At 43.8% G+C, this 24,316-nt stretch overlaps 1 protein-coding gene across 4 annotated transcripts in view; it reads right to left on the reverse strand.

The window, feature by feature from the left end:
* Positions 1-24,316, reverse strand: part of EDC4 (enhancer of mRNA decapping 4) — a 143,622-nt gene that overhangs the window by 36,130 nt on the left and 83,176 nt on the right. For 3 of the 4 annotated variants that reach the window (XM_068120487.2, XM_068120488.2, XM_068120490.2), the window contains exons 18-20: positions 13,436-13,508; positions 8,476-8,879; positions 8,299-8,394 (exon numbers count right to left, since the gene is read on the reverse strand). In XM_068120487.2, coding sequence (XP_067976588.1) covers positions 8,299-8,394; positions 8,476-8,879; positions 13,436-13,508 — 573 coding nt within the window. The remainder of the gene's footprint in view (positions 1-8,298; positions 8,395-8,475; positions 8,880-13,435; positions 13,509-24,316) is intronic. The other variant, XM_068120489.2, reaches the window with a different exon arrangement.

Here is a 24,316-nt window from a genome sequence, read left to right on the forward strand (position 1 = left end):
CTCTTCCAGAATCGGTGGAGCGACTCTCTCAACGGAGTAAGCCACACCCCTGGACAGACAGACAGAATCACCTACGGAGAATATAATATCGACTAGTGGGGTCACCCGTGGGAATCCCACGGGCATGGACGTGTGTGACATTTGGACATCTTCATTTAGATGCTGCACATTTAGTTTTACAAAATGGTTACTGGCAATTTATCAGATGCACAAATGATGTCATCTACACAACGTATTTACTTCTGATAATATGTGACTGCATGTGCGTGCACATGGGAAATACAGTTTGAAATGTGTAATAACATCTCATGTAAAATGTGCCTTGAAGAGCTCAAATCCTCTCCCAAAACCACACACACACCCACACACACACACACCTCGTTTTTTTTCATTTCTGCTCCTTACAATTCTGTCTCTCTTGTTCATAGACACACGCACACACGCATATATATACACATCCACACACACATATATACGACACATATATACATCCCCACACACACATATATATATATACACATACACACACACACATATATATATATATAATTATATATATATATATATATACACACACACACACACACACACACACACACACACACTTGACATTTTTAGTGAATGACATTTTAAAAGTCTGTGTTGACGTTCATCAAGCCGCTCTCCCCACATTGTTGACTACGTATAAAGTTAAACATTTAATCGTCATTTGCCATCTGTGGCGAAACGTGTACGAGGCTTCGCACCTCTCCACACATTGTTGACTACGTATAAAGTTAAACATTTAATCTAGTGCAGCAGATAAACACAAAAATTGTGCATTTTATGAGAAAAGCATGAAATTTTAAACATAGTTAGTGCATACCATAAGGTTTATTTTCAGATGTGGAGGGAAGTCAGATTTGACCTCTGAGAACCGTGAGAGTTCAAATCCAAAATGGCCGCCAGTCCACCGAGTCTAATGTTCAAACACGCTTAATTTTGGAACCAAATAGTGTAGAAAAACATTATAGGTGTCATTTCCAACTAAATTGGGGATGCCCAGAGGTGAATGATGCTTTCAATGAACTCCTAGGCATGCCAAGTGAGGTCAGTGAAGGCTCAATGTTACTGCTAGAGCGATTTGTGGTGCTGATGTACGATAGAACCAGTGAGAGCACGGAAGTGAATGATGCCAGGAAACAGCTCTTCACACAGAAGTGTAGAACTCTAGAGAACATTCCTCCAACCCAGGCAACACTCAAGCAGCACATCAAGCGCACTTGCTTCCAGGCCAACTGTTGTAACCAGGCATTGGTCATGGATCCAGAGATGCCAGACCCACCTGACTGGGGCTGGACAAAGGAGACAACTGGGTGGCAGCCTCTTTGGACCACTCTTCCTGAATCATCAAAATCGTGCCATGAATTGATCGACTGTGGCTGCAGGAAAGGGTGCACTGGACGCTGCAAGTGTGCCAAAGCTGCATTCAAGTGCACTGCACTGTGCTTCTGTTCTGGAGACTGTTAGATTTATATTATTACCAATTTTCATCATTGCACTTGATTTAATGTAAGCTTTGGTGGACATACTTGGTTAACGAGAGTTATTTTTTCAGAGGTTATTGCATCATTCCTTGCCGTGTAAACACTTTTTTTCATCATTTCTGGTCTTTGGGTGTTTTGTACCTATCCCTGTACCTGAAAAAATAAAGTTTTAAAAGTTCAAATGAACTTTTTCCAATAGCAGTTCCAACTGCAGTATCATAAAAATAGATATTCAACGTAATTTGACCTTGACCGTGACCTAAATGCATGTCCTTGAGTTCTGGCGATCTCAAAAGTATCACCAAATGAATGGGCATCCCAAATTTAGTTGGAAACGACACCTATAAGCGCGTTTGAACATTAGACCCGGTGGACTGGTGGCCATTTTGGACTTGACCTCTCACGGTTCTCAGAGGTCAAATCTGACTTCCCTCCACATCTGAAAATAAACCTTATGGTATATACTAACTATGCTAGAAATGTCATGCTTTTCTCAAAAAATGCACAATTTGTTAAAATATGAGAGCTTATCCGCTGTACTAATCGTCATTTGCCATCTGTGGCGATATGTGAACGAAGCTTCGCACCTCTCCCCACATTGTTGACGACGTATAAAGTTAAACATTGAATCATGACTATGGGAACGTCCGACGCAAATTCTTCATAAATCTCAGCAATTTCCTGTATATGCCATTTGGGCGGTGTAAGATATATCGAGGCGTGAAAAGCCGCGATTATTTAATATACGTCGGCAATTTCCCGATTCCCGTATGTGCGTTTATTTTTTCAATTATTGCTGAAACCGAGACTAAAACCATCGATAAAATGAAATCAGATGGTGAATTCGAGATAAAATCATGAGGGTGACTCAATGAATGGGCTTTATTTTACAGGCCTTTGAAAATGCATTTCGTTCTATAAACGGAAACTTTGATCAGATTTTCTTCCCACCGAGTCTAAAACCATGTTAGTGACTGTGAAAAATTAAACGAGATATCAAATTTGAGTTGAAATAAAACTGTGAGAGAGAGAAAGACACCACGGGCCTAACTAAACAAGCCTCAGAGCTATGCGAGTAAATAAAATGGTGGATATTTGTTATTGAAGCCTCTTCAAGAATGGGTGGAGCTACTCTCTCAACGGAGGAAACCACACCCCCGGACAGACGTCCGACAGATAGACAGACAGAATCACCTACGGAGAATATAATATAGACTAGTGGGGTCACCCGTGGGAATCCCACAGGCATGGGCGTGTGTGACATTTGGACATCTTCATTTAGATGCTGCACATTTAGTTTTACAAAATGGTTACTGGCAATTCATCAGATCCAGAAAAGATGTAATGAACACAATTTATTTATTTCACATAATATGTGACTCTCACTCCTCTCCACCTGACACTCCTCTCTCCACCCTCACGCCTCTCCAATCCCACTCCTCCTCACACTCCCCTCCTCACACTCCTCTCCAATACCTCCTCACACTCCTCTCCAATACCTCCTCACACTCCTCTCCAATACTTCCTCACACTCCTCTCCAATACTTCCTCACACTCCTCTCCAATACTTCCTCACACTCCTCTCCAATACTTCCTCACACTCCTCTCCAATACTTCCTCACACTCCTCTCCAATACTTCCTCACACTCCTCTCCAATACTTCCTCACACTCCTCTCCAATCCCTCGCTCTCCTCTCCAACTCCTCGCTCTCCAACCCCTCGCTCCTCGCTCTCCAACCCCTCGCTCTCCAACCCCTCGCTCCTCGCTCTCCAACCCCTCGCTCCTTGCTCTCCAACCCCTCGTTCCTCACTCTAGAACCCCTCGCTCCACGTTCTCCAACCCCTCGCTCCTCGCTCTCCAACCCCTAGCTCCTCGCTCTCCAACCCCTCGCTCCTCGCTCTCCAACCCCTCGCTCCTCGCTCTCCAACCCCTCGCTCCTCGCTCTCCAACCCCTCGCTCCTCGCTCTCCAACCCCTCGCTCCTCGCTCTCCAACCCCTCGCTCCTCGCTCTCCAACCCCTCGCTCCTCGCTCTCCAACCCCTCGCTCCTCGCTCTCCAACCCCTCGCTCCTCGCTCTCCAACCCCTAGCTCCTCACTCTCCAACCCCTAGCTCTCCAAGGCCTCGCTCCTCGCTCTCCAACCCCTCGCTCCTCGCTCTCCAACCCCTCGCTCTCCAACCCCTCGCGCCTCGCTCTCCAACCCCTCGCTCCTCGCTCTCCAACCCCTCGCTCCTCGCTCTCCAACCCCTCGCTCCTCGCTCCCCAACCCCTCGCTCCTCGCTCTCCAACCCCTCGCTCCTCGCTCTCCAACCCCTCGCTCCTCGCTCTCCAACCCCTAGCTCCTCACTCTCCAACCCCTAGCTCCTCACTCTCCAACCCCTAGCTCCTCACTCTCCAACCCCTAGCTCCTCACTCTCCAACCCCTAGCTCCTCACTCTCCAACCCCTAGCTCCTCACTCTCCAACCCCTAGCTCCTCACTCTCCAACCCCTAGCTCCTCACTCTCCAACCCCTAGCTCCTCGCTCTCCAACCCCTAGCTCCTCACTCTCCAACCCCTCGCTCCTCGCTCTCCAACCCCTCGCTCCTCACTCTCCAACCCCTAGCTCCTCACTCTCCAACCCCTAGCTCCTCACTCTCCAACCCCTAGCTCCTCACTCTCCAACCCCTAGCACCTCACTCTCCAACCCCTAAATCCTCTCCAACCGCTAAATCCTCTCCAACCCCTCGCTCCTCTCCAACCCTCCTCATCGTTGTTGCAGCAGCATCCTGTGCAGTTCTCCCATCTCGTTCTTTTTCTTGCTGCATCCTGTTCAGGTCTGCATTGACGTTCGTCGACGGACTCGTTCGCCCGTCTCATTCGTTTTCTTGCTGCATCCTGTTCAAGTCTGCGTTCTTCATCGACCGTCTCATTCATTTTGGAAATGGAAGTTTCCACGCAACGCATGAATTGTCACGATCCTCAAGAGGAAGTGTCTCGTAATCATCAAATGACAAATGGCAAGTAAATTACATTGTGAAAATTAAAGATTTCAAATAAACCTATTTAAAGTGTACGCGCACATAACTAATAAAAAAAAAAAAGGAAGAAATATCTCTCGGTAATTTCCCGAAACATATTTTACTTCCGGATAAAATAAGAACGAAGAAATATATGTCGTTTTTGTGACGTAATAGTAAATAGTTTGTCACGTAATAGTTTGTCATCGTAATAGTTTGTCATCAAAAGTAAAAGTAATATATCTTAACGGAAAAGAAAAAGCGAATTTTTAATATATGTCGACATTTTCCCCGACTGTTATTTTAGGTGGTGTATTTTCGTGTCATCGCAGCGCGATTTTTAAATATATATTTCTGCATTCTCCCGTGTGTGCGTGAATGTTCTCAATTATTTCTGACACTGAGTCTAAAACCATCGATAAAAATTAAATCAGATGGTGAATTCGAGATAAAATCGTGAGAGTGACTCAATGAATGGGCTTTATTTTACAGGCCTTTGAGAAATCATTTTGTTCTATAAACGGAAACTTTCATGGGATTCTCTTCCCGTTTTTTTTCAACCGAGTCTAAAACTATGTTAGCCACTGTTAAAAATGAAATGATATATCGAATTTGAGTTGAAATAAACCTGTATGAGAGAGAAAGACAACACGGGCCTAACTAAACAGGCCTCAAAGCTATTCGAGGTAATAAAATGGTGGATATTTGTTTACATGAAACCTCTCCAAGAATGGGTGGAGCTACTCTGTAAACGGAGTAAGCCACACCCCCAGACAGACAGACAGACAGAATCACCGTAGCCTATTATAATATAGATATATCCTCCGTAGGTGATATTCACTGTGAATATGTGAAGCTCAAATGTAGAAGCAGGTCACATGTTATGAATAATGAATACACAGGGTCCGCGGATGTTGGGACCAAGAATGTTGAGGTCCAACAGTATTTGTACCAAGTTTGGTCAAAATCCCATTCGTCCAGTAAAATTAGGACATTTATGACTGAAGATCTGAAAAAATTTGGGGAGAGATAAAAATTGGTGGATACCTTCCTTGGTATGTCCTATAAAAGTCCCTGGAAATCTCATGTGAGCATTTGCCAAGATGACCGCCATTCTAACTTAATGTGACATATCTTTGCTTCTAGATATGATAGAAAGGTGATCTTGGTATCGAAATATAGGTTTTTGGTGTAAAGGAATCTATTTTAAAATAAAAGATATGCACTACTGGCACATTTCACACAATTGTTATAAAAATCCAACATGGCCACCATGAAATTAATGGTTTTTTGTCTTTTTCAGATAATGGAAGCCAGATTGCTGATGGATGAACAGGCAACCTGTTTGCTGTGTGAGAAGAAACTCTCACAGGGTGAGACAGTGACTGTAACAAGGGAGCGAGTTACACACCATCATAAAAAGCAGCATACAAAGACGAGTTGGCTGTACTGAAAAGCTACAAGGACTCTCTTCCATTTGTGTCCATGTAATCTGTCCTTAAAACCACACAGGAGAGGCTTCGATCACTTATGTTCTTCATCCTTCTCCAAATAAATCTCTCCAATCTCTCGGATCAGTATCCCCATTCACCTTTAAATGTCACTGTTTCTTCTGTGGCGATGAATGTAATGTACCAGTTGACAAAAAGCACCCAGTAATGAAACAATACGTCTATCAGGTGCACATTTCATGCAGGCCATCAATCTGAAATGCAGCAGATGCTCGGAATGATAACTGGTGTTGCACAGTCAGAACCTGCCTATATTATGTCATTGATTTGGTTCACATATTATATTATTATATATTGCATTATTAATATATATGATGTATTGCATCATTATACATACTTGTACTAAGTTTAACTTGGATCTCTTCAGCCATTCTTCAGTTATCATAGTAACAAAAAATCTATCACTGATGGCCAGACGGATAGACGCACGGATGAATGGACAGACCTTCTCCTTCTGGACCTTCTCCCAATTATCAGCAAAGTCATGGAATCCATCATTGCTTCGGATATGAAATCTTTCCTCTTCTCCAATGGCTTGATCTCTGATCAACAATTTGGTTTCAGACCAGGTCACTCTACTCTGGACATGCTGCTTCTGCTGTCTCAACTATGGATGGAGGTCCTCAATGCCAAACAGGAAATTAGAGCTGTCTCCCTCGACATATCACGTGCCTTCGACACGGTCTGGCACCCCGCTCTGCTCACCAAACTCTCCTCCTTTGGTATCCATGGAAATCTCCACGCATGGCTGGCGGACTTCCTCTCTAGTCGTCGTCAACGTGTGGCCCTGAATGGGTTTCTCTCATCTCCTCTTCCTGTTCAGGCTGGAGTTCCCCAAGGCAGTGTTCTGGGCCCCGTGCTTTTTCTGGTCTTCATCAATGATCTCTCTGACTCTCTCGAAAATCCTCTCTATCTCTTTGCTGATGACTCCACTCTCTGCCGCTCCATTCCTCTTCCCTCAGATCGGCAGTCTGCTGCCTCCTCACTCTCTGAAGACCTGGACAAAATCACAGACTGGTCAAACAAGTGGAACATGTCTTTCAATCCTGACAAATCTCACACTCTGACTATGTCTCTCCGAAAAGATCGACTGGACAACCCTCCCATCTACTTTCTCAACAATCCTCTCCAAGAAGTTCTGTCGCTCAAGATTTTGGGTCTCACTATCTGCCATGATCTTTCTTGGGAAAACCACATTTCCAAGCTGGCCTCCAAAGCCAGTCGCCGACTGGGCATCCTCCGTCGTGCGAAGTCCTTCCTCGGCACACCTGAGCTCCTCACCACATACAAGGCTTTCATCCGCAGCTCAATGGAATACTGTTCTCCCCTATGGGCCGGTGCTCCTGCCTCACACCTAGCTCGGCTTCACGCTGTTGAAACCAAAGCTTTCAGAATTATTGGAATCTCCCGCGATGAAGCTATCTCTGAGGGCCTTTCACTCACTCACCGCAGGCAGGTAGGTGGTCTTTCTGTCTTCTACCGACTCCTCTCCGGCCTTGCACCCCCAGCTCTCTCTGTGCTCTGTCCCCCAAATATTCCTACAGGTCGCACAAGATCTGCGAGCAACCCTCTGATGGTTAAACTGCCGAAATCTCGGCTCTCTGCTCACCTTCACTCTTTCATTCCTCTTTTCTCCCGCCTCTGGAACAAACTCCCTCACTCCCTTCAATCCCACTCCTCCCTCCAGGTCTTTAAAACAGCTGTTCACCACCATCTCTTATCTTCCCCCATCCAAAACCTTGATCTTTTCTACCCCCGCTAATTCACCCCAGATCCACCTTGTTTGAAATTCCAACTTCTTTCCTGGAAGTCCTGGCAGTGTCCATATGTTTTATACCTCTCCCACCGCCCCCTTCCCATGCCCCCCCCCCAAAGCCCTCGCCCTCTCTCAGATCTCTCAATGTCTCCATGTCTCTCGGTCCCTGCTCTCAAATGTTGTGTTTGTGTCCTTCCCCCTCTCTCCCCATCTTGTCTACCGCTCCCGATGTTATATGTTTTATGTGTCGGTTTGTCTTTCTGTGTGATTAATGTTCGCTCTTTCACGAGCCTCGATCTTGTATACAAAAAAAAAAAAAAAAAAAAAAAAAAGACGACCTGAAGACGTAATGCCTCCGCGGAGGCATAAAAACTCAATGCAAATATGTTTAAGCATCTTCTAAGCCGACCTATGTATGATCTACCAAAGTCATGGCAGCAGTTAATTAAAACCAACAAACATATGACACATGATAGACAGACAGAGAGTGCTTTTCAACTGCAGATACCTGTAGTCTGATCGACTATCAGAGCTGGACACCTGAGCAGGATGGCCACGGCGTGATGGGAACCTCCGTCTGTCCATTAAAAAATCTTCATCCGAGCTGCAGGAATGTGGCAATTGTCACACTGCACCCTGCATTCTTAAACTCACAAACACTGAAATGATATTAGCACATACACACCTCGCCTTAGCACCACCAGGTGTTTCACGAGTAAGATCTGGTGCAGTTGGCCATCCTGCTCCTGTGCCAGATGCATCCCTTCCCGTCAGACTTTCTAAAAGCAGTGAAGGGGTGGCCGATCCTTCGTGGCCTGCGCAGGAAAGACGCAAAGCAGGTTGCAACGGGACTTGCTGCTCCATCAAGTTAGGCCGAGGCTGATCCCGCAGACCTCGACGCAATGCTTCAGAAGCAACCTCAGGAATAGCACTAGGGTGCTGCATGCCAGGAGTTGAGGAGGCAGAAGAGATGACGTCGGGGGAGCGATGAGCATGCAAAGGAGATGGATGGGTTGGTGTGCTCCCCAAATCTACAAGAGGTAAAGCTGGCAGAAGTGACTGTGATGGTAATGACTGGTGTATGGTAGCCTGTGGATGAAATAAGGAAGAGTAAGAAGGCATAGCTCTTTGTAAAAATGGAATTTCATGAACACAATAAAAAAACCAATTAAATATTCTCATTATTTTGACGACACAGAAGATTCCAAATATTTTTCTCAAACTTGGAAATGGATAACTATTTTTACCTCCACGCACCAAAGCGAAAAGCAGGGTTAAGCAATTGGTTAATGTACGAACGTCTGTCTTATCAGTGTATGATCGAGGAACAGCTTATTTAAATATAATGCTATATTTTAAACACAAATCGGAACATGAATATGAAGACATTCATATTCTGCAATTTCCCTGCAAGGTTATGACAAACTTCCCTGCAAATGTCTGCTGTTCTTCTGCTCCAATGGGCACATCTGATCCTTTCCTTGTTAAAGTGGACATCAGTCTGGCCATTCTCAGCGAGCCATCTCAGCGCTAACGAGTCTGGCATTTCACTCAAGCTGACTGGCACGGTCTTCAAGCAGCCATCAATCATCTGGACTGGTCTCCCATCTCTACTGCCTCTGACATGAACTCATCCTGGGAATTCTTCCAAAGAACAGTTTTATCCCATCTTGTCTTCAGTTGTCATACCCTTCCTCCCATCCATTGTACACTGAATCTTGTGGTGCGGATGTTCCATTAAACAACTTGCCGTTGCCGCATGCAAGGCAAATCCAACTGATGATAATCTCAGTTCCTTCCACAAAGCTCGGAACAAATGTGTGTCTACCCTCAGGAGAGCCAGGAAACAATATCTCTCTTCTAAGGACTGAACTGTCAAACCTGTCTCCCTCCTCCAAACCTTTGTGGCATCTGGTCAAATCTGTCTCTGGTGTTTGTTCCCCTTCCATCCCCTCCCTTACCTCAAATGGCTCCACAGCTGCTGACACTGCCTGTGAAAAGGATGAATGCCTCAACTCTGTTTGCCTCCAAATCTTGTGACCCAAACACATCGCTCTCTGTACCCACCTTACCCAGCCACACCTGGACTCTGCGTCCTTCTCTACCGACAAGGTGGAGAAGTTTCTGTCAAACCTCAACTCTGATTGTGCAACTGCACCAGACAGCATCAGCCCACAGGTCCGAAAATCCTGGTCTGCCGCTCTATCACACCCTCTCTCTGTTCTCTTCACCCTCTCTTTTGCTCAAGGTCATCTGCTATCTGCTTCAAAATCAGCCAAAATAACCGATTCACACCAAAAAAATGCAAAAACAGACCAATCAGCCTGCTCCCTATCATCGGCAAGGTCATGGAATCCATCATCGCTCCTGATATTAAATCCTTCCTCAATAGGAAGATCAATAGCTTGATCTCGGATCATCAATTTGGATTCAGACCAGGTCGCTCTATTCTGGACATGCTGCTTCTGCTGTCTCCACAATGGATGGAGGTCCTCAATGCCAAACAGGAAATCAGAGCCGTCTCGTCTCCCTTGAAATCTCACGTACCTTCGATATGGTCTGGCACCCCGCCCAGCTCACCAAACTCTCCTCTTATGGTATCCATGGTAACCTCCACGCATGGCTTGCGGACTTCCTCTCCGGTCACAGTCAATGTGTGGCCCTGAATGGAATTCTCTCATCTCCCCTTCCTGTTCAGACTGGAGTTCCTCACGGCAGTGTTCTGGGCCATATGCTTTTTCTGATTTTCATCAATGATCTCTCTGACTCTGAAAAATCCTCCTTATCTCTTTGCTGATGACTCCACTCTCTGCTGCTCCATATATCAACCCTCAGATTGGCAGGCAGCAGCCTCTTCACTCTCTGCAGACCTGAACAAAATCACCAACTGGTCAAATCAGTGGAACATGTCTTTCAATCCTGACAAATCTCACCCTCCCATGATGTCTCTCCCAAAAGATGTCTGGAAAACCCTCCCATCTACTTTCTGAACAATCCTCTTGAAGACGTTCTGTCACTCAAGCTTTTGGGTCTCATTATCTGCCATGATCTTTCCTGAGAAAAACACATTTCCAAGCTGGCCTCGAAAACCAGTCGCCGAATGGATATCCTCCATCGTGTGAAGTCCTTTCTGGGTACTTCTGAACTTCTCACTACATACAAAGCTTTCATCTACAGCTTGATGGAATACTACTCTCCCCTCTGGGTTGGTGTTCCTGTTTCACACATAGCTCCCCCTCACACCTAGCTGGGCTTCATGCTGTAGAAACTAAAGCTTTTAGAATTGTTGGGATCTCCCACGATGAAGCTGATTCTTTCACTCACCGCAGGCAGGTAGGTGGTCTTTCTGTCTTCTTCCGACTCCTCTCTGACCTTGCTCCCCCTGCTCTGCCTCCCAAATATTCCTGCAGAATGCACAAGATCTGTCAGCAACCCTCTTCTAGGGAAACTGCCAAAATCAAGACTCTTTGCTCACCTTCATTCTTTCATTCCTCTTTTTTTTCCCCACCTCTGCACCACATTCCAACACTATCTTCAATCCCACTCCTCCCTACAGGTCTTTAAAACACCTGTTCACCATCATCTCTTATCTTGCCCCATCCAAAACTTTGATCTTTTCTACCCCATTAATACACCCAAAATCCACCTCCTTCAAATTCCGTTTTCTTTCCCGAAAGTCCTCGTCATGTCCATTTGTTTATCCTGTGTACCTCGCCCCAGCCCTCTCCCTTCCACAGATCTCCCGATGTCCCCGTTCTCTACTGTTGCTGAGCTTCCCTCTCGCTCCTCCTCTTGTCTCCCACTCCCTCTATTATATGTTCTATGTGTTTGCTCTTACGTGAACCTCGACTTCGTATCCGAAAAAGAAAAAGAAAAAAAAAGACGTCTGTTTTTTTTTTTTTAGTAACTGATGGTGTTGGTGTTGGCCTCGTGTTGGCTTAGCGGTTCGGGTGCCGGCTTGGGATCCTAGGGTCCTGGGTTCGAATCCAGGTCGATCGCTGAATTAACGCCAAGGTGGTTGACTCAGCCTGTCATCCTTCCGAGGTCGGCAAATTGAGTACCAGCTTGCTGGGATGAATGATCCCGGTGTGTACCCCGGTTTAGAATAGGTACACTGTATCCCTGCACATAGTAAGAGGCGACTAAGGGTTGGCGTCAGGAAGAGCATCCGGCCATAAAAACATTGCCTCAAACAGGGAACCATGACTGTCATGGGGCCCGCAAGGCTAACCCCCGCTCTAGCGGGGAAAATGGCCTTAAAACGATCATTCATTCATTCATTCATTAACTGGGTTCTAAATTTGCCCCAATTGCACATGCGCAGAAAGGAGTGAGATAATACTTTTTACCGTGTCTGCCTGTCTGGCAGTCAAAAAATCTGAAAATCATTCCAAACAGAAAACATGCTGTTTTTAAGGGTATTGTGGAGGACACAAAAAACAAGCACGAATAACTAATGTAATGTGTTAGATAGGGTGATGTAATAAAATAGACACTGCGGAAAATGTTGGTAGATTCTGGAATTAATTCCTTTTTACAACTTTTACAATCTTTATTTTATTTAAATTTAATTGTACACTTGAAGACTGTAGAACACAAATCACCCATAATAATACTTCCAAAAACCTCCAGTTTTGCAGTACTATACTTCAATTTAAATAAAGATTCAATAGGGTGCTGTTTGGGACCACTTCAGCAGCACTAAACTTTCAGATTTTTAAAATGATCGATAAAATCATCATTTCATTAAAATTGAAGTAACACTGCACAGGGTATCGTGTTCTATGAACTCTGTAGTAAATACTGTTAAAGACCACAATTCACATGAAGTAAAAAAAAAAAAAAGTTAGTAAGGCTACAAAATAGAGTATAGTCTTTTTTATGTTGAAGGCTCCAGTCACGGACTATAGTCCTTATCGAGGCCAGGCCTTAAATTAAATAGCTGCATAAAGACAAATAAAAGAGAGAATGTAAAGGTGAATATGTCAGCTCCAAACAATATACAAAGCCTTCAAACATTAAAATGTAATAAGGCCCTCCTCAGTGGACCATGACTCTCACGTCCTAACTCACAATCATGATGGTACATCACCATAAACGACTTCGGAGAAGAACTCGAGGCAGAGGATATACTCCTTTCACACTGCATTCTTAAGTACATCTCCATATCTATCTATCTCTTTCTTTCTTTTTCTCTTCTCTTCTCCTCTCTCTCTCCTCTCTCTCTCTCTCTCTCTCATCTCGAACCACAATGTCGTGTTTGTGGGTTTTAATAGACTATATGTTTATTGACTAACCACATTGCTTGTCTGTTGTTTGCTCCTTCGTAACCCTACCTCCCACCTTTCTATAGCTTCATTGCAAAGCCTCCCTCCAACCCTTTCAGGTCAACTTGCGGTCTAATGACAACTCGCTCGTGTGCTATTCGACCTCCCTTGCATGCACCCCAACAACACAACAATATTGTCAGCCGTCCACAAGCTATGACATCACTGTTTTACCAACAATATATATTTAAATATATATTTTACAACCAACAATAACCCCAATAACCCGAGCATTACAATTCACTCCACTACTTCAACCACCCCCACCAAAGCAGAAAATTACCACAAAAAGAGAAATAAGGTAAGATTAATACCCACCAGTGTAACTGGAGAGAGCAGTGTTGTTGGAAGGCTAACAGAGGTTGAAGACACAATTGGTGCTTGAGAAACTCTGCAAAAAGGTAAAGGATATAAATAAATCAACCAACAAACAAGCAGTCATAGACCGGTACTTGCTAAATCACTCGCTGCGACCTTGTCCTTTGGACCTCAAAAACAATACGCATCACATTTTGATTGGTGAACAAATTCAGTGACCCAATTTGCAAATTGGTCAAAATTCCAAATCTGATGAAAATTAACGATTTTGTGACCTTGACCTTTTGACCTCAAACATCAAACAATCGCATTCAGTGCCCCAATATGCAAACCCTGTTCAAATTTCAAGTCAACTGGATAAAAATGTCAATTTTATGCGACCTTGACATTTCACCTCAAAAACAACATGCTTCAGGTTTTGATTGGTGAACCAATTCAGTGACCCAATATGCAAATTATGTTCAAACGAGCAGAGTACCCACCGTCTGGGTGGGTGAAGTCTGCGCATTACTTGCTGAAACTATAACAGCACTCTTCAACGTCGCAATGTTGATCGATATGTCTCTGCCCACATTATTACATCATTATACATACTTGAACCAAGTTTGATTCAAAACCCTTCAGCTGTTCTCAAGTATCACATTTTTAACTGACATGACCTCTGACCTTTGATGCAGAAATATAATCAGTTCATCTTTTCATCATAATATATACTTATACCAACTTTGATCAAAATCCCATCACTGGTTCACAAGTGATTGCGATAACAGGATTTTTACCTAATATGACCTCTGACCTTTGACCTCATGACCCCAAAATCGCATCAGTTCATCTTTACCTCATTATACATACCTGCACCAAGCTTGACTTGGATCCCTTCAACCGTTTTCAAGTCATTGCGGTAACAAAAACCCATCATGGACAGACGAATCGACAACCCAAAAACATTATGCCTCGGGCAACTTCATCGGCGGGGGCATAAAAAGTATATACTGTACAGTAAACCCTATGTCCAACGAAGGTTTTCACAACGAGGATTGGTTTATAAATGTGGGAATAAATACAATGCCTATTACCCGAACGTGCATAAAATTTGATTACAAGCGGGTTTGAATTTGAAACTGTAACCACATCATGCGCAGAAGTGATGTCTCCTGCCATCTTCTACCACCTGCACTGTTTTCAGTCTGCATAGTGCCGCGGTCGAGTATGCTTGTGCCCAGGAAATGTATTTAACTCACTGTTATTTAGCCACAAACTGTACCTTTAATTACAGTATGGCACCGAAACATCAAGTCCCTCAGCCATGTTTGACTCAAGTGGTAGTAGAGTGAAGAAATCCCATAACGTTACGGCAATGAATGAATGATCGTTTTAAGGCCATTTTCCCCGCTGGAGCGGGGGTTAGCCTTGCGGGCCCCATGACAATCATGGTTCCTTGTTTGAGGCAATGTTTTTATGGCCGGATGCCCTTCCTGACGCCAACCCTTGGTCGCCTCTTACGATGCGCAGGGATACGGTGCACCTATTCTAAACCGGGGTACACACCGTGATCATTCATCCCAGCAAGCTGGTACTCAATTTGCCGACCTCGGAAGGATGACAGGCTGAGTCAACCCCCCTGGCGTTAATTCAGCGATCGATCGGGATTCGAACCCAGGATCCTAGGATCCCAAGCCGGCACCCTAATCGCTAGGCCAACACCAGGCTTTAGCAAATTCGCAAATTTAGGCATTAGCAAATCAAATTGTGATTTTAGACAAGTTGGGTGGCAAGATGAGTAGCATCAGTTGGCCACGAGTGTTATGTTGAATCAGTCCACCATACGCACCATTTGTTGACGTCAGACTTCCGAGAGTTTATAATAGAAAAAGATATACCCTAAACAGGTATTCAACGCTGACGAAACGGGACTTTCTACACGGAAATGGGTAACAAGTTGTACATCTCCAAGAAGCAGAAAGCAGCACATGGGTTCAAGTCTTTCAAGGATCATATTACACCTCTTTTTTGTGGAAATGCATCCGGCTAATTTAAATGCGAACCTTACATGTCATGTCGGGACATCCCCCAGCCTCAAACTCTTAACCACTCCACCCTACAGATTTTTATATACATGTATAAAGTAGGTATTCCCTTTAAGGGAATTAACAAGAACAAGTCAATAAGATGAAAATTGACGATTTATGTGACCTTGGCCTTTTAACCTCAAAAATAATAGGCTTGTAGCTTGTGCCTACCTCTGCCACATGGTTACGTTTCATGAAGATCAGAGTAAAATTGCAACCTGTATGAGATTGACAGACTAACAGACAAACATACTTGACAAATCTTCGATTTCGCAAGTAATAAAAAAAACAAGAAAGGGAGAGCTCAAAACAAAGTGTGAAATACCGTAACCACGTGTAATCCACTATCAAAAATAGTGGAATACACATGTAATGGTGGACGGTGGACACGTGATCACATCGTCCACCTGAACGGTCACAAATTTAGCATAGGATGGTCCTCAGATACATACTCGGTACGCCAGAAAAGCCGAAAATATATTTTATTCAATGATGAACAGAAACTCCAATGAGATCTGTCGCCTCCATTAGTTCCCCCGTTTGAAAATGATGTGAACAAGTGTGGACACCAGGGGAATGCATTGCAAATTTAACTCTCCTAGTGAGGTTTGCTATCAAATTTCCAACGGCCGTGGGTTTGACTCACGCCACCGTTATAATTTTATAATTTCCCAAATCTGAACTGTGCTCCAGGGTGACACGCAAGTGGTGAGAAAACAGGGTTTATTATAACGAAAAGGAGTGGAGATAACAATAAAGCAACACATTGATGGTTCTATATCCAGTACAAAACGAATCCACACACACCCACAAGACTGAGACAGCCTTAACCAATCACACCACGAAGAGCAAGACAAGGGGAGGTAACAAGACTTTAAAAAAACTGATCCCCATGCAAGACTGAAAAACATTTGGCATGATGGTCCCTGGGGAGGGAGAGTGAGAGGGAAGAGAGGTGTGATTGCGGGGAAGGGGAGAGAGAGACGGGCCTAGGTGTCCAGCTTGTAGCGACCGGCCAAACAACACGGGCTTCTCCTCACCCGGCACTCTGAGTGTAGTTTCCAACGTCTCAGTCATTCGGCTCGTGCGTTCCTGGACTGCTGGTTCAGCTCCTTCAACTCTGACTCTAGCCTAGCGGCTGAACTCCCACCTTGACTGCCCTGTCTCTAATCATCCACATACACTGAACCGCCCAAATCTCCCCCCCCCCCCCCCACCCCACCCCCTCAGCCTTTTTACAGCCCGGAGACGGTGTTCCCATTGGCTTGATGCTCCCTTCTCGTTGCTTCGAATTTAGGTCGCAGCCTCAGTCGCAGGGTCGCCTTCCGTTAGGTCTCTTACCTTCCGCACAGTCGCAGGGTTTTCCTTAAGGCCTTCTTCGGCGGAGGGGCAGGGGGAGGGGTTGTCGGCTTGCAGAGCGATTTGTAAAGTACACAGACAGATTACGTCAGGAGATATTTAAAGAATTGATGAGGGGTGGGGGAGCGATGGTGAGTGAGAGACTTTTAGACACATTATAGACGGAGGGTTACGCTTATTAACTCATCAAACCTATAATTTTGCACAAAAACCACACACATATGCTGAACGTCTATTAATGACCGAAATAGTCTATCTTCCCCCTGTAACTCAGGGGACTTTTCAAATAAAATGCTGGGAAAATTTAACAGTGTATATGCTTAACCCAAACCCCAAGAATAATCTCCAGCATAAATTAACTTCAGCTCAGGACTGAAAATTTAGTTAATTCAAAAGCAGTGTCTTGTCGGTCTATGCTCTATGGCCGGGGTGGCGAACCCGCGGCTCGAGAGCCGCGTGCGGCTCTTAGCCAGCTATTGTGCGGCTCGCGAAGGGCTGCTCTATCGGTGCATGTTTTTACATTTTAAAATGTATTTCTATTATAAAATCAAAATGCATTTGAATATTTGACTATACTGCCAATACATTTGCCAATATTTTTAAAATAAAATGAAACACTTTTGCGCGTAGAAACACTTGCGCGCGCAGACCCGGAAGTTTGTTAGCTAGGCTAGCACTAGCCCAGCGGCAGTGACCGAATCGCCATGGCAGAGTCAGGAAAACGTGAAGATAAGCGCAAATATGAAGAGGATCACAGGGCATTTTTGCCTGAATGGGAGGAATTGTATTTTTTTTACGGAGCGAAATGGGAAACCCTTGTGCTTGATTTGCCAGACTGCACTGTCGCATTTTAAAGCTTCAAACCTGGAGCGCCATTTCACCTTACTCCATGATAACGTGGCCCGGGATTTTCCCAAAGGCAGTGAACTTCGCAAGCACAAGGTAAATGCATTGAAACGTCAGTCAGAAAAGCAGACTCAGTTTTTTTGGAAATTAACGAAGCACTCAGACGGTCACATTAGCATCATATCAGTTGGCATGGAACATTGCTCGAGCTAAAAAGCCATATAGTGAAGGGGAATTCGTGAAAACGTGTCTCAGAGATGTTGTTGCCATCCTCACTCCTGAAAATGACAGTTTGAAGTGTTCTGTGTCAGACCTGCAGCTGTCACGGCACACCATTGAACAGAGAATATCACATATTAACAACTCCATTGAAACACAGTTGCATACGGATCTTGAAAAATGTCGGTATTTCAGCATTGCTTTAGATGAGTCTTGCGACATTCAAGATAAGCCACAGTTGGCAATATTTGTATGGTCTGTGTCAGAAGACTGCACAATTAAGGAAGAGCTGCTTGACATTGTGCCGTTAAAAGACAGGACCCACGGCATCGACCTGAAAGAGACACTCACGACTGTTGTTGAGAAAGCAAATTTGCAATGACCAAAACTAACAGCAATAGCCACAGACGGTGTACCAGCTATGTTGGGATCTGCAAATGGCCTTATAGGGCTGTGTAAAGCTGACGACCGTTTCCCTGATTTTTGGACATTTCATTGCATCATCCATCAAGAGAACCTGGTGTCTAAGAAGCTGAACTTGGACCATGTCATGAAACCTGTGCTAGAAATTGTGAATTTTATTCGCACTCATGCTCTCAAGCACAGACAGTTCAAAAACCTCACAGCTGAACTGGACGAAGACCTTCCCAATGATCTGCTTCTCCACTGCACTGTGAGACGGCTTTCAAGAGGTAACATGCTTTCCAGTTTTTTTGAACTTTTGGACCCAGTGAAGCTGTTTCTGGCAGAGAAACATAAGGACTATCCTGAGCTACATGACCCCCAGTGGATGTCAGACTTGGGGTTTCTGGTCGACATGCTGCATCATCTGCACAAACTGAATCTAGATCTGCAAGGGAAGTTAAAAATGCTGCCTGACCTGGTGCAAAGTGTTTTCACATTTGTGAACAAATCTTCAAAAGGGAGAGCTCACACATTTTCCCTCCTTGTTGAAGGAAAATGGAGAAGCAGCTGAGGTCACAAAAAGGAGCATTGCACGCTATGCAATACTGGTTGAAAATCTGCAGCAGAGTTTTGAGGACAGATTCTGCAACCTGAAGAAACAACGGCCACAGATCACATTCCTCATCAACCCTTTCACTGCTGAATCGGATTGTTTAGAAGCCCCCTCAGTGGCAGATGAAGCAGCATCCCAGTTGGAGATGATTGAACTTTCTGAGGATGACAGACTTAAATGTGTCTTGAGAGAAGGAACCATAGGCACAGAGTTTTGGAAAATTGTGCCCACAGACAGATACCCCAGTGTCAAACAGGCTGCATTCAAGCTAATGTGAATGTTTGGATCAACTAACGACTGTGAATCAGTTTTTTCTACACTGAAACAAGTGAAGTCAAGACATCGCTCTGGTCTTACGGACCCACATGTGAAAGAGTTGCTCCGAGTGGCCACAACTGAGTACAAGCCAGACCTGAAAATGATTGTAGAAAACAAAGACTGCCAGGTGTCCCACTGAGGTAATAAACGACCTATGAAAACTGTTAAGCTATGTATTATAATTATGACATAACCATAATACATATAATTATTAATTATGTCGTTAGGCCTATAAGTTGCTGTTGTCATGTGAGCATGCAGGTGTTGTGCGGCTCTTTGCAATGGTGTGAAGGTTTTTTTTGGCTCTTTATGCTGGACTGGTTAGCCACCTATTTTGGGGGGCAACCACCCCGTAGACCCCAACAGGGCAGATTTTTTTTAATGCCGTGAACAAGCTTTGGTACATCACGGGTGATGAAGGTTGTGGTCAAGTTTCATGAAAATTGTGTGTGTAGTTTCAGAAAAGAAAGCAAATACCTATTTTGGGGGGTCAATCCTGGACCCACTTTGACCCCTCCTAGATCCCCTTAGACTTTGATTTTCTTAGTGCCGTGAACAAACTTCGGTACATCACGGGTGATGAAGGTTGTGGTCAAGTTTCATCGAAATAGTGTGTGTAGCTTCAGAGGAAAAAGCAAATTTTTATTTTGGGGGGTCAAACCTGGATCCACTTTGACCCCGGTAAATCCCCTTAGACCCCGATTTTTTTTAATGCCGTGAACAAACTTTAGTCACAACACGACAAATATAATTTGTGCCAAATTTGGTCAAAATTCTATCAGCAGTTTCAGAGAAGAAGTTTCACGTGTTTACGGACTGGACACGTGAAACGCCATCGCATAAGCCCCCTGAACTTCGTTCCAGGTGAGCTAAAAAAACAAAATACATTTTACTGTATGGGAGCACATTTCATATAATTTTGAAAAAACTTACCCTCTGAAACAGAAAGACCTATTGTTATCATTTGTTTGTGTTTGTTTTGTCTTTTTGCCCTTGTAATTTACTTACTCAGGGATATTTAACAGTGTTTTGGGGCTAACAACTCTTTAGCTCCAAGTCTATGTACTTTTACACTGAAATGGTAACCTTTTTTTGTTTCATTTGTTTGAAGCTACATGTTCAAAGTACAAGAATTTCTTCTAATCAGCAGTACCAGACGATGTTTCCATTTGATTGCTCATAGGTCAATCAATACATGTACATGTTTTTTTTTTTGTTTTTTTTTTTAATGAGTGGAAGACAGGTCACAAACTTGATGTAATCTATCTATACATATAAATGTGAACGTGTTTGTTCGGTTGTGCCTCATGGACAGCCTAAGGAAGTGACTTGGAGAGGGTAGAGGGGATGCATGGTTGGTAACTTTTCACGACAAAAACATGGGCGCATCAGATTTAGACTGGCGGTGTGGCAGCAGGGCATGGCTTCCTCTGACTATAAAAAGGCCACGAAACGAAATTGCATGACTGACTATTTTCGGGGCAACGTCGGGTAACTCTGCTATTATTCAATAGTTTGAATTCTGGATAAACATGAATTGTAATTTGGGCAAACATAACTACTGGTGTTGGCTTAGCGGTTAGGGTGCCGGCTTGGGATCCGAGGATTGAATCCCGGTCGATCGCTGAATTAACACCAGGGGGGTTGACTCAGCCTGTCATCCTTCCGAGGTCGGCAAATTTGAGTACCAACTTGCTGGGATGAATGATCCCGGTGTGTACCCCGGTTTAGAATAGGTACACCGTAGCCCTGCGCATCGTAAGAGGCGACTAAGCGTTGGCGTCAGGAAGGGAATCCGGCCATAAAAACATTTGCCTCAAACAGGGAACCATGATTGTCATGGGGCCCGCAAGGCTAACCCCCGCTCTAGCGGGGAAAATGGCCTTAAAACGATCATTCATTCATTCATTACTACTGGTTTGAGTATTATTTTCCTCAAAATGATTGAAGATACAGTTTAACCAATGCATGTACATCGTGTATTTCTGCAATTAGCAGCAACAGAAGCTATGTTACTAGCATTCACACTGACACAGAGTTTTATTCCTTTTGTCATGTTTTTTTTTTTGTTTTTTTTTTTGCAGTAATGCATGTACATGTATGTGTTATACTGCCTTCAAATTTAGCTAAAATTATATATTTTAAGTTTGTCATCTTAGAAAATCAAATTTGACTTAATATGGGTCAGATAGGTTTATACAAAATAGAGCTACAGTGTCTGATATTAGTCAGTCAATGGAGTTTATACTTTGTACCATGATCACAAACAGTTGTACCATGATCACCTTTGTACCATGATCACAAACAAAAGCAGTTGCTTTTTTTAATTATTTTTTTTCAATGCTCTATTTTCCCTTCTGATAGACCAGGTAATTACACAAGTAAATATCCCTTGCAGGCATACATGGTCATCCCTCTGATCATAATCATGTACACATGTAAATAAACTTCAAAGCGAAACTTTCTAAACTTCTGAGCATTTCTAACTTGTCAAAGCCAAAGTCAGAGCACATCGATATTCTGAAAAACAATGAAATTTCACATGTGGTAGGGGGAGAAAACCCATCGATTAGTAAATTATATTTTTCGTATAATCATATTTCAAGACGGTGTAATGCTGGGAAAAATATCCACGACATGTATGTTGCACGTAATGAATTAAATATCAACTTTAATAGAGCAGATTACCCCAGTACGTCAGTGATCACGACTTTGTGTGCTTATTCACTCTATTTTTCTTCACCTGTCATCCAAATTTCATGCCGTTGCCAGTTGGTGGTTGCAAATTTCAAGAAATAAACCTATTACTGCTTATTGCATTGCAGTCTGAATGGGTGATGTCTACGTTACATGAAAAACAATATTGATAAACAACGTTGCATGTTGAATATACCGAACAACTCTTACTGGGTGATATGTGACATCGATCAGATTAGCACAGTACGAGCTCGTTGGTAACTCTGAAGTCTTTCGCGAGTCATCCGGGCTGATAGGATGGCCTTCATGTTGGACATTACATGGGTGTTCTGACAGCCAGAATTCGTTGGTGGATGTTAAAGATCCCACATTATACTGCATGCATGTGTATACATTTGACTGCATGCATTATACTGCATGCATGTCACACTGCATGTGTGAGAAGTGTTATGATTTATGGGAGCGAGACATGGGTAATGAACATAGAGCAGCAACGAAGGCTGGAAAGGGTGGAAATGCGAATGGTTCGGTGGACGTGCAGAGTATCGTTGAGAGAGAGGAAGACAAATGATGAATTGCGAAAGATGATGGGAATAGAGCCTGTGATGGATGCTGTGAAGAGAAACAGGTTGAGATGGTTTGGTCATGTGTTGAGGAAGGTGAAAGTGACTGGTTGAGAAGAGTGATGGAAATGAATGTAGAAGGAAGTAGAGGATGGGGAAGACCGAGAAAGACTTGGCTAAAGATGGTGGAAGAAGAAATGCGGGCAAGGGGGTTAACAAGGAGAGATGCAGAAAATAGGGCAAAATGGAGAAGATTGTCATGGGGACCGCATGGCTAACCCCCGTTTTAGCAGGGAAAATTGCCTTAAAATGCATGTTGTTGTTGTTGTATATATAGATCTGCATGCAAAAGAAGGGTGTACTTCCAATAACTGGTGGATGTTAAAGACCCCATAATGTCCTTCACGAAGTGTCGGCGAGCTATCACCAGAACCATGGCCAAATTCCAAATTCCTGCCCTAACCAGAGGGAATGTCATCAGCAGCATAGCCACCCTCAATCATTGATGCTACACCACAGCCTTGTGCTGCATATTAAAGAAGAAAGTGAATTATGAGCTTATGGTAATTCTCAAGCAGTCTGTTGTGCTGCAACACACGTGTTAATCCCCAGAGCTATTTTGCTGCTATGAGTGTCAATTTTTAAAAAAGTTTGGATAAAAGGCTGTAAAAGCAAATGAATGCTTTATAACTGAACAAAATTATTCAGAACAAAAAAAATATACGTTCAATGTTGCACAAGATATCCCAAAATGCACTGCATTGTTAAGAAAGCGGCATCCAGTAATGGATGTTGGCTTTGTGTTGGTGCAAGAAATCTTAAGAAAAGCTTTCATTTTTATTCGTGTGAATAATACACACCCCAAATTTTGATCAGATATTTCTGGGGAAAAGTGCGGCTCATACACGAGCAGCTAGCTTTCGTGTGCAGCCTATGGGCTGCTGGTTTCATCACTTTCTCAGGGTGCGGCTGTGCTAATCATGCAATGCCCTTTGTGCTTCACATTCTGAATTTGGTAACTGAACTTTTGGTCTTTCTCTCTTCTACCGACTCATCTCCGTTCTTGCTCCCCCTGGTCCCCCCTGTCTGTGCTCTGTCCCCCAAATATTCCTGCAGGACACGAACAAGATCTGCCAGCAACCCTCTTCTGGTGAAACTGCCAAAATCAAGACTCTCCGCTCACCTTCACTCTTTCATTCCTCTTTTCTCCCGCCTCTGGAACAAACTCCCACACTCTCTTGAATCCCTCTCCTACCTACTACAGGTCTTTAAAACAGCTGTTCACCACCATCTCGTCTTCCCCCAACCAAAACCTTGATCTTTTCTACCCCCATTAAAATACCCCAAATCCTCCTCTTTCAATCCCCAACTTCTTTCCTGAAATTCCTAGTAGTGTTAATTTGCTTTATACTGTGTACCCTTCCCTCCACCCCAGCCCTCCCCCTTCCACAGATCTACCGACGTCCTTGTTCTCTACTGTTGTTGTGCTTGTGTGCTTCCCTCTCCCTCCCCCTCTTGTCTCCTGCTCCTTTCGTTGTACATTTTATGTGTCCATGCATGTTTTCATGTTCAATGCATTAGCTCTTATACGAGCCTCGATTCTGTATACAAAAAAAAAACAACATGAAAAACTGAACACACCCCCAAGTTTCCTCCCTTTCAGTTTGGTGTTAAAGAGCAGTAGTGACTGTTTCTAAGTTAATCATATGTGTTTGTGGTTTATAATGTTTTTGGCGTGCCCCATAAAACGTCACGATAAGCTATTTATTCTATAGTTATGGGTTAATTCAAA

The sequence above is a fragment of the Myxine glutinosa genome, chromosome 6, assembly GCF_964187855.1.
Source record: "Myxine glutinosa chromosome 6, kmMyxGlut1.1, whole genome shotgun sequence".
Taxonomy (NCBI): Eukaryota; Metazoa; Chordata; class Myxini; order Myxiniformes; family Myxinidae; genus Myxine; species Myxine glutinosa.